Source organism: Setaria italica, chromosome IX (genome assembly GCF_000263155.2).
Source record: "Setaria italica strain Yugu1 chromosome IX, Setaria_italica_v2.0, whole genome shotgun sequence".
In the NCBI taxonomy this organism is placed as follows: domain Eukaryota; kingdom Viridiplantae; phylum Streptophyta; class Magnoliopsida; order Poales; family Poaceae; genus Setaria; species Setaria italica.
This window is the reverse complement of record NC_028458.1, coordinates 53278260-53292155: the sequence shown is the minus strand read 5'-3', so window position 1 is coordinate 53292155 and position 13896 is coordinate 53278260. Positions and strand designations below refer to the sequence as shown.

Sequence of the window (13896 nt, the reverse complement as noted above, 5' to 3'; positions counted from 1 at the left end):
CTTCCGTTTCGTCTCTCTCCGGCTTCGTTTCTCTGGCTAATGTCTGCGTGTCTCGTTTCCCTAACACTTGCTTAACAGTCTAAAACATCGGTCACTAGGAAATTAGGCACCCTTTTATCTGCTACTGCACAGGAACGATCATCTAATCTAATAGCATTATAACAATATGCAAGTATATAAGTCGCGGCGAATTTGGGGTCTGTTTGGCTGAACTTATAAACCGGCTGAAAAGCTGAAACAGCTGATTTGTTGTGAGGGAAAAACACTGTTCGGTGGCTGATAAGCCGGCTGATAAGCTGAGGCGAACAGGCAGTTGATTTCGGGGCAGTTCAAGCGCACAAACTTTGTAGAAATTTTTACGCGAAACAGTATGGTACCTGAGAGAACTCTGGTTTGGAGAAGCTTGGAAAACATTGGCGGGAGAACACACGCTGGACAAGAAGAGTACTGCTAGTAGTGCTCAAAATCAATAAGCTTCCCGGCCATTACGGAAGAAAGCGCCTAGGCATGAGCCTCTGTGGCCCTGGATTCCTGCACAACACCACAAAGAGCTTTTTTGCCTCAAAAAAGAAAAGGAAAACAGCACAAGAGCTTTTGCCACTAACGGAAAGGATGATTGCTCCTGTGTAATGCGACCATCACAGTGTACTTGTTCCATGGCTTCATATAACGAGTTGTTTTAGCAGGAACATACGATGCATAGTTAGAACTTAGAAGTACGCTAGGTGAGTTTGATTCCTTGTAATTTGTTTCATTACAAATACCGATCCAGCTATCCCCTCACCTCCATTGCAAAAACCGCCATAGCTAGCGTGCACGTATTCCGTCGACTCCATCGGTTTTCGTCTACGTACAGGCGAATTGCTCACCTAGTCCTTTTTTCTAAACGAATTGCTCACCTACTATTGTGGTTCAATTCCTTGTGTTTTAATCGTGCAATAAGAAGGTTCGATCGATTTGAACTAGAGTTTAAGGTCTTTAAACCAAATGCATTCGCATACCCTTGTATACTTCGATTTACTCGAATTCAACAAACTTCCCGGCCATCACGGAAGAAAGCGGCTAGGCACGACCGCACGAGGCCGGTGCCTCTGCACTCCGCATCTCTGAATTCCTGCACAAGGGCTCTGGGCTCTTGCCAATTACGGAAAGGGATTTGCCCCTCCGTGACACAACCATCACAGTGTACTGCTTCCATGATTGGTGACATTACATTAGACAGGAATTCAGGAAACTTGTTGTTTTAGCAGAAACCCACAACCCTAACCTACAACTACAATTAGGCAATACTAACCACCTAGCCGGGAAGGGTGGCACACTAGATTAAACAATTTCTAGTGATGCGGCGCTGGGTTGGCGTGTCCAAAAGCCGGGAGGAGGAGCCCATCTTTCTGGCTTGCATGCCGAGGCTCAGCTACGGGATGCAGAGTGCAGACTGGCGTCAGTGCAGCGCGGAGCCTTTCGGCTGCCTCAAAAGCAGGTGCCTCGTGCGCCCGTGCCCACTACCCGGTCGACGGTCGTCGCTTGCGGAGCAGTAAATCCGAGTGGTCAAGAAGAAGTAAGAAAAGAGCGCGAAACTGGCCCTGCGGCTGCGCCCTGGGGCCCCGGCGCCCGCGAGCGCAGTGGCCATGCCGCCGGGTCAAGCCGCGCGGCATGTGCTGATGTGCGTGTGCGCCGCGGCGCGGCCATGGTCTATTGGCTCGGCCCAGGAAGCCAGCACGCATGGTTTTCTGCCATGACAACCACGACGACGGCGTCATCGGACTGCTTCCGCTTCCATTCCAGGACTCGTGTGGTACTGTGTGGAAAAGATAGTGGATTGGTGGAATGGAAGGTGGTGAGGAGCTCCAGTCCCCTACTACGGTATTTGCCCATATTTTTTAAGAAGGGTATTTGCCTATATTATATGTAAAATGCACGGCATATAACCGTGTGGCTTCAAATTTAACAGGGTTATTTGGAAGTGGGCAGAGTAGCACTGCAATGCTTTGCTAGTACTAAGGTATGAAGATTAACCGATCATTACTCCTTAGCATACAATAAAACACTTTATTACAACTATGTGTTGATCATGAAAAATAATTTAACACTCCTTGATATTGCAGTTTGACATTTACAGTTTGTATTCACTTAATACGATAAACCTCCTATGCATACAACAATTCATAAATATATGACAACCAACAAACCATAAACGGTGTAATAGGAAACGCGTGCCTAATAGATAGGCCGCGTAGGCCCCAAGGTGGCGTGTGACATGCCTCCTGATACATCATCTAACCACTATCTTCATGGATTTTTTAATAACCACCTTCATCTTAATTAGGCCTAATTCTTTGGATTATTTTTTAATAACCACCTTCATCTTAATTGGGCATAGTTCTTTGCAATCCAGAACGGATAGCCATCTAAACATTATCCGTACCAGTGGTGGTTGACCACAATAACCACAACAATTTTACAATGCATGAATAAATGTAATCTCAAAACTAATTTAATATATAGGTGTACAAGAGTATAGATGGAACATGAGGGGGCCATGCCCCCTTGTCTTCCTACAAGCTCTGTCTTGTCTATGTGGCTATGTGTTTTTTAAAATAATACAACACTTCATGTAAGTCATAATTTTGTAATGAAAAATTCATACGAAGCGAGTCACAGTCGAGAAGCTCATGTTCAGAGAAAGGGACCAACTCACCATTCTTTATCTTATATAGTCCTTCCAAAGCCACGATTGTCGCAAGACCCAGCACGATCTTGCATAGTACAAACATGACAACAAACATGACACAAGGTCTAATGTACCATTGAATCCTTTGGTTGATTAAGAACAATGTACTCCCTCCGTCTCAAATTACTATTCGTTTTGACTTTTCTACATATCTAGCTTTTGCTACGTATCTAGACATACATACATCTAGATCCATATCAAAAGTTTTGGAAATAGAAAATCCAAATAAATAGTATTTTGTGACGGAGGGAGTATGTATTTAGTGCTAAATATTGTAAATCTTGTGTGTAATATAAACTACAAATCGGGCGGTATTGACTAATTTATCATTCCTAGTCCCTGATTCCTCTTCTATCAGTTCGAATCCCCAAATCGTGTCCCTAATATTTGCTGTCCAGAATTGGGTAGCATTGTTGATGGATGCCCTCGAGAGTCGAGGTCTCGATGCCCTCGAAATCGTTCGCGAGCTGGGGCACCTACCGCACGGCGCTGGCACGAGCACGACGACCCCGGCCCGCCTCCATGACCGCTTTGCTGGCCGCTCCACACGGACGCTGACGAGCTCGGCGCGCAGCGAGAACGAGATGCGCTGGTGCCTCATCTGGTGCTTCGGCTCCGTCATCGGCGCCGGCATTGTGCTCACGGGCCAGGGGGCGCACGACCACGCCGGCCTGGCTATCGACCATCGTGCTCTCCTAGGTGGCGTCCGCCTCCGGCCTGTCCGCCACGCTCTCGGTGTTCTGCTACACCGAGTTCGCCATCAAGATCCCCCCGTGGGCCGTGGCCGGCGGATCCTTCGCGTATCTCCGGGTCGAGCTCGGCGACGTTGCGGCCTTCATCGCTTGCTTAGCCGCGTGCCGGCCGTGCTCGGCCAGCAAATCCTTTGCAGGACAATGCATGCTAGCAAACGAACGGGCGGCACGGAGGGTGGTCGTCGCTTGCTTAGCCGCGTGCCGGCCGTGCTCGGCCAGGCCTCGGCTCGACACGCACGCCCTGGAGGCCTGGAGGCCGCGTGCGCCCCCCGGCAGCCGGCACCCGCGGGCTCTCGCCCAGGCCGCATGCTCGGCTAGGCCGTGCGCTCGGCCAAGACGCTTCTCCTCCGGCTGGTCCGTCGCCGAACTGTGCAAGCGCGCTCGTGCGGCTGGGAAAGATAACGGAGGGGGCAGGGCAGCTGCGGGCCCAGCTGTCAGCGAGTGAACCTTAACGAAAATTGCAACCAAGGGAATGTAAGCTTAGAATGGTGGCAGTAAAGGCCTAAAGGGAAGTGAGAATTCTATGGTCAGCGCGGGGCAGGGGCGTGCTTGCCGCCTGCGACGATGGGATCGGAGTGCGAAAATTCAAAGCATTGGTGACAACTCCAATAAACATTGGTTAATAGGTAAAATATTTGCCCACATTGGATCTTGGTGGACATGAATATCAATGCTAATTTTGTGTTGATCGTTCGGAAGTTTAATATTGGAGGTCCCAAGACATCCACCACGTTATTCGCATTGACTCTTCAAATAATCGAGTATCAAGGATTTTATTTTGAAACATGGACACAATTGTAACCCAATGTTTACTTTTCGCCCACATAATGAGTGCAAATGTTCACATACGTGCATAAAAATAACGGCGGTTCTCTCCGCTCCCCTAATATTTTTTCCCTGAAAGGGAAGCAAAAGCTTTGGTTTAAATTTTATTAGGATAAGAAAAATTATAAGGAAAAGAGTTTTCCCCAGTCCTTTTCAAGAAAAAAAACCTTACGACCAGGGCTATACCACACATCGGTACACGTTCAGATAATTATACTGAGCTAACTTGGTCATGACAAAGACTCCTCTCATATCATGTTTTTAGAATTATTGGGTAAATTTTATCATAGGACTGGACATTACTCTAAAATGGTGGTGGCCAATTATTTCGTTGCAACATGATGAATGAAACAATCACATCATTTGACATCAAAATAAAAAAACGTGAGATAATAACATAGAGCAAAGTCTAATTGTTACGCTAAGTCAATGCTGTGCAACCATTTAGAATGACCGCCTTCCGTTTTCTTAACAATGATCATGATTCATTATATCTGTTATCAGACAACAACGTTTTGGTGTTATTAAAGACAAACTTAACCTTCGCGCATACATTAATGTGCATAATTCCCTGTACCACAATTCCCTTATTTTTTAATGGGTGAACGGACTTGCCTGTCACTGGTCTATACTATTCGGCAACTCGGCTAACATAACCTCGGCAACGACGACGACGTGGTTGCTATCTGCAAGCACTGGTTGTGGCGCCCAGGTCAACATAAATTGGCATCCACAAGTTTAACTTATATTTAAGAATCCAAGTGGGGGCATGTGCCCCTGTTAGGAGTTGTTGGTTCCGTCTCTAAGCCACGTGCATTCTTCATCATCACTTGTTGAACTCCTCTATATACCTCATATTGATATAGTGGTGTTCTAGATCTCACGATAAATCCGTTGGTGCTCGGCTAGGAATGATTGGTCATGCACCACCATCCACTCCCGGAAGCGATGCTTGTAAGGCTCCTCCACCATGAGCCAAACAAAATTTTTTAGCATTGAGCTATTTCGACGGTTTCCCCTAGTAAATCAACATTATTTCTTTTGCATATTTTTCGTTTTATTAAGACCCAAGAATACGCTATTGAAATGAGAACTAGCATCATCTGTAACTGTCAAGGACAGATTAGTTCTGGCTGCATTTACATGATTTTATTTTGATTTGTATAGCATTTGATCCTCCATTTACAAACTTCAGAATTTAGCAATACTGGCTTGCGATCAGTTTTCTAATTTCAGGGATGACTTCAACAACTGCAACTTTGTTTTTATCCATGTATCATTTCCTTCGTTGTAGAATTAAACATGGCTGAGGTATGTGAATTGCATGTAGTATATATATCAGGTGTTTGATGTGCCAATGTGGTCCAAGTCCCTTTCCTGAACTGTGTTGCTGTGAGTTACCTGCTGCTACATGTCCTTCCGCTTGGTTGCCGGCTGCCTTTTGTGCTGGTGCTGCATGATTGCTGACGTGTATAGTCCATACATGACATCTTTGAAGAAATTGGGAGTTCCATGTTTTGAATTTGGTTATATTTGTTGTTCTATAATTCATCAAAGATTTGTCAGAACAGATAAGGTCCTACTCCCTCCGTTTCAAACTTTTTTTTGACCTAGTAGAAAACTAGACTGACTTTTGTTCTGGATGGAGGGCGCAGGTGGCAATGGTTTTGACGCGCTAGAGTCGCCTCCAGCCCCAAGCTGAGCCACTAGATTATCTTCTTCGTTTCAGCCTCTCTCTTCTGCCCTCCTCTCTCTGAGCCAAACCTCCCAAAGCAGGAAAAAAATGTTGTAATCCGACAAGACTCTTGCTGGCTCATTCAAATGGGAAAAAAGTTGTACTACATTAGACTGGAACCCATGGGATAAGAAAACTGAAAGTCAGTTATCTCACGATGCTCCATGCCTTGACAGAGCTTTTGAATTGCAGGTGATTTCCTGTTATCTACACAATAAAATATGTGACTTTTTTTGGCTAGGAACAAGTAGGCTACTCCATCAGTGATTTTATGCTTCTACGAGACCTTTACTTTGTGCTTTCTTCTTCCCACCTTTTGCAGCCTTTGAAGTTGCTTGAGCTTCAGCTTCCGTCTCAGTTTCTATCCTTGCAAAGACTGGCTTTGGCTCCATCATTACCTGGCCTGCTTTTAAGCCTCCCCATTTCGTATCCTCCTAAGAACATAATTGACAAAAATTACATGCTCAGGACGAATATTGAGGCACATTTGAAGTAAATGCTTTTGACCTTTTGCATTATGAGGATGTTAGATTGTATTTCGGAGGATGGCCATAAAATTTTGCAAAGAAATGGAAATGACATCAGAGCATATATTCGATAGAACATACCCATCTCAATACCCTAAATTGGTCTTCAGTGAAACCAAGCTGTGTATAAATCCTCAGCGAAAGGCTTGGGGTGATAGGAGATAGCGCAATTGCAATTATTCTCATTGTCTCTAAAATAATTACAAGATCCTGTAGATAAGAGGAGACAGAATTAAGAGAGCAGGTCATAACTATAATGCCACTCGACTTTCGAACATCAATACTGTGAGATAAGTGTAATTTCATAAATATGTGTAGCATAACTTGCCCAAGAACAGATGAAATAATAAATATACATTAATTCATCCAAATATTTAACAACAGAACAAATAACGTAGTCAGTTAATGAGTAGCTCAATGTCTCACATCAAATAGCATTATTTAGATCATTAAAAAATTATCTTAAACAGTAGTTTCAAATCGTCACCTTTGCAGCTTTTTCAGTACTCTCACCCCCTTTCTTGAAACAGGACCATGGTGCTTGCTCATCAATGTACAAGTTTCCAAGGTTACCAATCTCTAAAACAGATTCACATGCTGATGACAGCAAAAGATTTTCATAATGGTGCTTTGCCTTGTCCACCTGTATAAATAATTTTCCCTGTGATGCTAACAGATACACAACAGGACATACAAATATTCGCTCAAATAAAAAAACAGGACATACAAATATGTGGTATTTATTACGCATATAATAGCAGACGATGGTCTGAAACATCCAGATGTATCATGGGTCCGGACAACAGATCAAACCGACACATGATTGGCAACCCATAGTGTCAATACAAAGAAAAAAAACCTTCACCACATATTAACAGGATGAACAATTAATCCATAAATTATAACTAGTTTACCTAGTATGACAATGGTTGTTGTCTTTATTTGCCATATGCTAAGAAATAAAACTTACAAGAGCATTACACATTTACTGTAGTCTTGATGTATACCAAACAGATTATGTGAGTAGAAACCAACCATATGGTATTGTAAACTAGAGAGCAACTCATTACTATTAAGTTTTAGCTTTTCTGACGTATAATATGGAATTATTTCACTTATAAAACAAATTTCTATATGTATTTATATTTAGAACTTACATTTACTAAGTCTTTCTGCAGCCTGTTTCAAACATATCAGACTCTACATTCAACCAAAACTCATGGTTTATCGTTAAATCCTCCACTCCTCTGATAGACCTACTTACCAGGTTTTCTACATTTTCTCTGAATGGTACTCCATCCACTGCAGCAATTGAGTCAACCGCTAGTGTGGATTTACAGTTCTTTTTTAGAAGCCCAAGTGTGCGGTTAAGGAGGTTTCCTATTCAAATGAATAAAATGATATCATTATTAACACATAAAGATGCATAGTTAACACAAATAAGGAACACTGTGTGAAGAAAGAAGGCAAAAGGCACAATAAATTTTAGCACACATAAAGAGTATACACATGTTATAGAAACAAAGATACTTGAGTAGAAATACCAATTGTGTTAGCAAGGTGAGCATTGACGATATTGATAAAGCGTTCTTCTGAATAGTCCCCATCATTGCCGAATTCTACTTCACGCAAGAAGAAGTACCTAACAGCATCACCACCAAATCTTTCTACCAGATCTTTTGGTTCAAGAGTGTTGCCTAATGACTTCCCCATCTTCATGCCATCCTACAATTTCGAAAATAGAAGGCAATGGTGCATGAAGTAAAAGTTATTCGATGAAGCTACCTTTCTTACAGAAATGAAGTTTAAAGAAATAGGCCATCCTCAAATTGTTATAATCTCTTTGGCTTTATACACAATGATTACTATTTCCCTCATTATTATTTACTTATGGTACAGTGTTATATTGTTGCCAGGGCTGTAGAAATGGAAACAGAAACATCAAAATAAGTAAGATTCACCTTTGTCAAGAAGCCATGACCAAAAACTGCATCAGGAACACTTATCCCTGCTGACATCAACATGGCTGGCCAGTAAACTGCATGGAACCGCAATATGTCCTGAAGTACATGCACACAAACACAACCTCATCACAAACCGTAATCTAGGGGCAATTTTTTTAAAAAAAATCAGAAGTCCCTCCAGTATTCTTGCTTGTAAAATGAACATCGGTATCAATGCCCTACATTACTGACCAGCTCTAGGAAAATATGTTAGCACTGTTTAATTTGCATTTCGCAGTGGAGAGGGAATGAGACAATATTCTAAGCAGTAAATAAATATATAAATATAAAAAAGTACAGATGTTTAAAAGACAGTTCTCAAGCACAAATGAAATGCAAGTTTACAGGCATTGGAAGACAAATAAAAGGCTACTAGATTTAACATACAAGAACAAAGGTTCTATTCTATGTGGAGTTAAGTACCAGTATTGTCAGTTTCAGAAACTAAAAGCTACCTCTCACAAATTTGTTTCAGCTGGGACCTTACCACTCAAGTTCTCAACAGTTTTATCAAATTTGCCAATATGCCAATGATCTTTTCAAGATTTTGTGCCATAACAGTACTTAGCTACCATACCACATCAGAGTTTTATTATCCCAAGCCCCAAGTAGATGATTGTGAAGCAGGACTCAACGTAAACAAGGTTAAACTGGGTTCTATTTTAAAAATAGGAAGATGGAGTGGGTGAAAAATTTCTCCATGTACAAAAAAAAATAAGCTAGGTGCACCAAGTGATGTTAGTTGATTCATCTATAGAACAGAAAAGAGTTCATGCTGTTTTCTTAATTTAAATATATCATTTGCAATTAACAGTATTTTTTTCCTTTAAAAAGATAAGTTAAAACCCCAACAAGTAGGCTGGTACTATACAAGTTCATATCCATTTATAGGAGTTCCTTATCATCAAAAGAAAATATCAAGCAACCAAATAAATGTATTAATTAGGAATGAGAAGAGAAGCCCACAGTAAAAGAACATGAATGCTTCAAAATGCTATAAAAATGCTTGGAATAAACCTTTCCGATCAAGTGGAGGGAGGCAGGCCAACCACGATCAATGGCTTGCTGCAAACTTGCCTGCTCACCATCATCTAGTAATGCTGAAATATACCTACAGAGACAAAAACATGTAATAGTCAAACAAAATGAAACCAAAGAGTAGGTTGAGTTGTTGGATTTGGGAATAAGAATTCTAAAAGAGATACAATCTTCATCCCCATTTCAAGACTCAAGTCTTCAATCAAATAGCAGAGTAATAAAGACCAAGAGCTCGCTGTTCTTCCATTGCACGGATAGGCTAAATTATGCTTAAGTAGTAAAGTGTATCTGATATAAAAATGGATTATTAACATACATGTGGCTATGCCAAATATAAAAATGGATTATTATGTCTACTATGAAGTTTAACATACATGTGGCTATGTCTACTATGAAATTTAACATACATGTGGCTATGCCAGAACAGACACACACACAGGAACTTTATTATCTGTAGCACAATGAAACACAACACAACATACGTGAACAGCACAGAGAATACTAAAAAAGCAGTTAATCAGTGTCATAGAAAGAGAAGACCATTAAGAGAGCCTTCAGTGAGACTTTCAGATGAACTCGAAGCAATTAGTCTCCAGTACTTACAAGGGGAAACAACAAGCAGTAATCCTTCTAAAATAACAAATTCTAAGAATTCAGAGCATCCCAAAAGTGTAAACATGGTCGTCAGGTTATCATTGGACTCTTAGACCTTACAAACAGAAGCAAGTTGGCAATTTTGGGTGTGGTCATGTGCAAATGAGCAGGCATGAAGCGAGAAACTTACCCTAATAGAGCATCAAACCACACATATATTGTCTGCTTGGTGTCATTTGGCACCGGAATGCCCCAGTCTACAGATGCACGGGAAATAGAAAAGTCTCTTAATCCACTTTTAATCCAGCCTTGGACCTACAAGCTGTGTCTTCATGAGATATAATAAAGAACATGTATATTCTAAAACAATAAAAATAAGCATGTTCAAACAGCAAGACTGATAAGTAATGAAGCAACCTAACTACCCAGGTTATGCTGTAGCTGGAAATTAAAATATAAATATTTTGCTCAAAATGGGAGAGTTGAACATTTGTGGGTTTAGATATTGGATTCAATTCCTTATTTGCCATTGCAAAGTTTTGAAATCCCTTGTTTTCCATCGATGTCTCAACAACACATGGGGCTCCCCTGTATCACTGATGTCTGACAGTGGTAACTGGTAAATAAGGGATTGGATAAACTTGCAGTAGCAGGAAACAAATTTATTCTTGATATTGTCATCATGCAAGAAAATAACGGTGCACTTCCTATTGCAAATTTAATCAAATAGAAATAAAATATGATCTCGGCACTGACTTAATAAGATGACCAGCCCTTTTTTTCAAACGACTGCGGAATTTGTTACATGGAAAACATTAAGACTATGGTCAGACCTTGCTTGACATGCACGTGCACTAATGCCCATATGAGTCAGCGCGCCTACCTTGAAACAGTAAGGAAAAATTTTCAAACGCTAGGACTAGGCTTGGTTTACATTCATTATCAATGATGTATTAATCTAACTGCACAGTATACAAAGGAACAATTGTGGCCCACAGAGCCCCTTCACTATCTATTAACTACTGAGTCTCCTTTTTTACATATAAAGCAATGCTGGCAGTTTTCTTTTTTCCCGATCTGGTAAATGTTGTCATCTTAGTTTCCATCTTTAACCTAGTCAGGATCTCAATGGAGTTACTACTTGACACGATACTTATAAGAAAATGTACATCATAGATTTTTATTCAATACGACAACAACACCTTACCCAATGAAATTTCTTTGTTTGGTTAGTACGTACTTGACAACACAAACATAATCAAGAAAATTGTGGCAAAGCTTCATTAAGGCACATGTCAACAAAATTAGTGGCAAAGCTTCATGAATTAATATGTCAAATTCATCTTTTTAAGACTTTTACCTTGTATGTGCTCAAATCATCTGATACGTCTGCATTTTTGTACAAACGATCTACAGTTTCCACCACAATTTGCATTGATGCACAGTAACTCAATAGTCACAGAAAGATAGAACAAAACCATATACAAACAAAAATAAAAATCTCACCTCATTCAAGCGATGTGACGGCCTTACAAAATTAGGATTTTTTGCCAGCAGCTCTTCCAACTTATGCTGGTATTTTGACAAGGCAAAGAAATAGTTGTCTTCTTTTCTTGCTACACAAGGCTTCAAATGCACAGGACACGTATTGTTTTCCGCTAGCTCTTTTTCATCCTGCATCCAGTTGAAACGAAACATTATTACAAGTACTAATAACGAAAATAAGGCCAACATACTTAAGTGCACATGGCATAATGTAATTGCCTACATAAAACAATTAGGAAACTAAAATACATCATCACATAACAATATAGTGCACACCCCTATCTTCATTAGCATAGCAAAATAAACTTGCACTTTCGCACTGTTTATTTTGCATCAAATTTTTTTAAGGGCCAAAGAGCTAATCCAAACTTGCCCTTAAGACAGATTAGGCATGGCAGCTGGCATAGGCATCAGTCCCCCATAAAAATGGATAAATAGCCAAGATCTTTATCCATGTAAAACCAAAAAAGAAGTATAGGAAAGCAAACCCACTTAGTAGGTAACATGAATTAAAATGTCACAGCAAGTAATCAAATGTATTTGTATTGATTAGTATATTTAATTGTACTGCCATATTTGATTGAAAATGGCTTAGTACCATATAAGAAGGTTGAGAAAGAAGCTTACCTTGTACTCCTCACAGCTCACACAATAAAGTCCTTCATAGTCAGCTCTGTAAATGTCACCACTGTTTAATACTCTAGAATAGAATTCGTTGACAACAGCCTCATGCTTATAATCAGTTGTGCGGATAAACTTGTCGTATTCTATGTCTAACTGCAAGAAATGTGAAACAAATTTGGAGGACTGAAGTGAGCTCATGATTTACTCTGTTGTCAACAGCAATGTAAACTGAAATTTGGTATTATGGACGTACATCAGCCCAGAGCATCTTATATGAACTTGAAATAGCATCACAATGCTCCTTTGGGTTTCTACCACTAGCCTCCGCTGAAGTGGCGATTTTCTCACCATGTTCATCTGTTCCAGTAATAAATATAACCTTCTTCTCTAGCAACCTCTGCAACCACAGAAGCATCATCAACAGAGAGCAACTGAACTCGAGTATTAGCTTAAGCTAAATGGGCAAATGATACGAGCTGGTAATTCCAGCAAACTGGATGTAAAATGCAGCAGACCACACTGTTGTGTCCATTACAGTAACACTGTAAACCTAACAAACTTCTTCGAGAGTGCAGCTAGAAACTGAAATAGTATGAAGCTATAACAATGAACTCATTAGAGTTTATGGAAAATATAGAATCTCTCTCTCCATCTGGGAAATGCATGTGCAACAGAGTGGTGCATCACTACCTGATCGTCCAACGTTTAATCGCGTCATACATTTACCACAGTACCACAAATGACCCTTAACAAAACGTGTTTGTATTTTGGACCCATGTTTGTAAAGCATTACTTCATGCAAAAATGTATGTTAAATATTAGTGCTGCAGTGAAATTGATGCAACCCGCGGGCCGCGGATGTGCGGATTGAAACCATTTTACTCGTGCAGGTTCCCAAGTCCGACCCCAAACTGATCGAAAACACAGCGATTGCAGTCGTACGAGGAGAAGGCTTGCCTGGAAGCGAGCGATGGCGTCGGCGGCGATGGTCGTGTAGGCGCTTCCCATGTGCGGCGGGGCGTTGACGTAGTAGAGTGGCGTGGTGAGCACGTAGGGCTCCGGTGCGGAGGCCGCGTCAGGGGACGAGGAGACGGGGGCGACGCAGCGGCCGGCGACGCGGCGGCGGAGCGCAGGGGCGAGCGCCCGGGGCGGAGGCGAAGCAAAGGCGAGGCGGCGGGCACCAGTGGCGAGGGAGGAGCAGGGGGCGCCGAGGAAGGCCCGCCCGGCGGCCATGGCGGTCGACACCGGAGGAGGAGATGGATGTGGAAGGGGTTTTGGGTCGTGCGTTCGTGAGAAGAACAGTGTGTGGATTGGAAGTGTTGGCGTGTTGCTGGGCTGGATCCGGGATGTTCTTGGGCCGGCAATTAGTTTTCCTTGTGTTTACATGCTCGCCCATGCTATTATTTTGGTGGAGTACATTCCTTTACTATGGCTTGTTTAGGTCCACCTCCACCTCAGACTGTGAAAGCTAAATTATAATTACTTCTACTCAAATTATTATTCATTTTGATTTTTTGAAATA

General features: G+C 41.6%; 1 protein-coding gene across 1 annotated transcript; it reads right to left on the bottom strand.

The window, feature by feature from the left end:
• Nucleotides 1–6094: 6094 nt before the first annotated feature.
• On the bottom strand, nt 6095–13669 carry LOC101760006 (methionine--tRNA ligase, chloroplastic/mitochondrial). Its single transcript, XM_004985195.4, has 12 exons — nt 13332–13669; nt 12628–12771; nt 12378–12527; nt 11712–11879; nt 10396–10520; nt 9591–9684; nt 8532–8630; nt 8115–8295; nt 7835–7950; nt 7058–7213; nt 6652–6780; nt 6095–6477 (listed from the first exon to the last, which is right to left on the bottom strand). Exons 1-12 carry the CDS (start codon nt 13605–13607, stop codon nt 6313–6315), a joined length of 1803 nt encoding a protein of 600 aa, XP_004985252.1. The 5' UTR covers nt 13608–13669; the 3' UTR covers nt 6095–6312.
• Between the last annotated feature and the right edge of the window lie 227 nt (nt 13670–13896).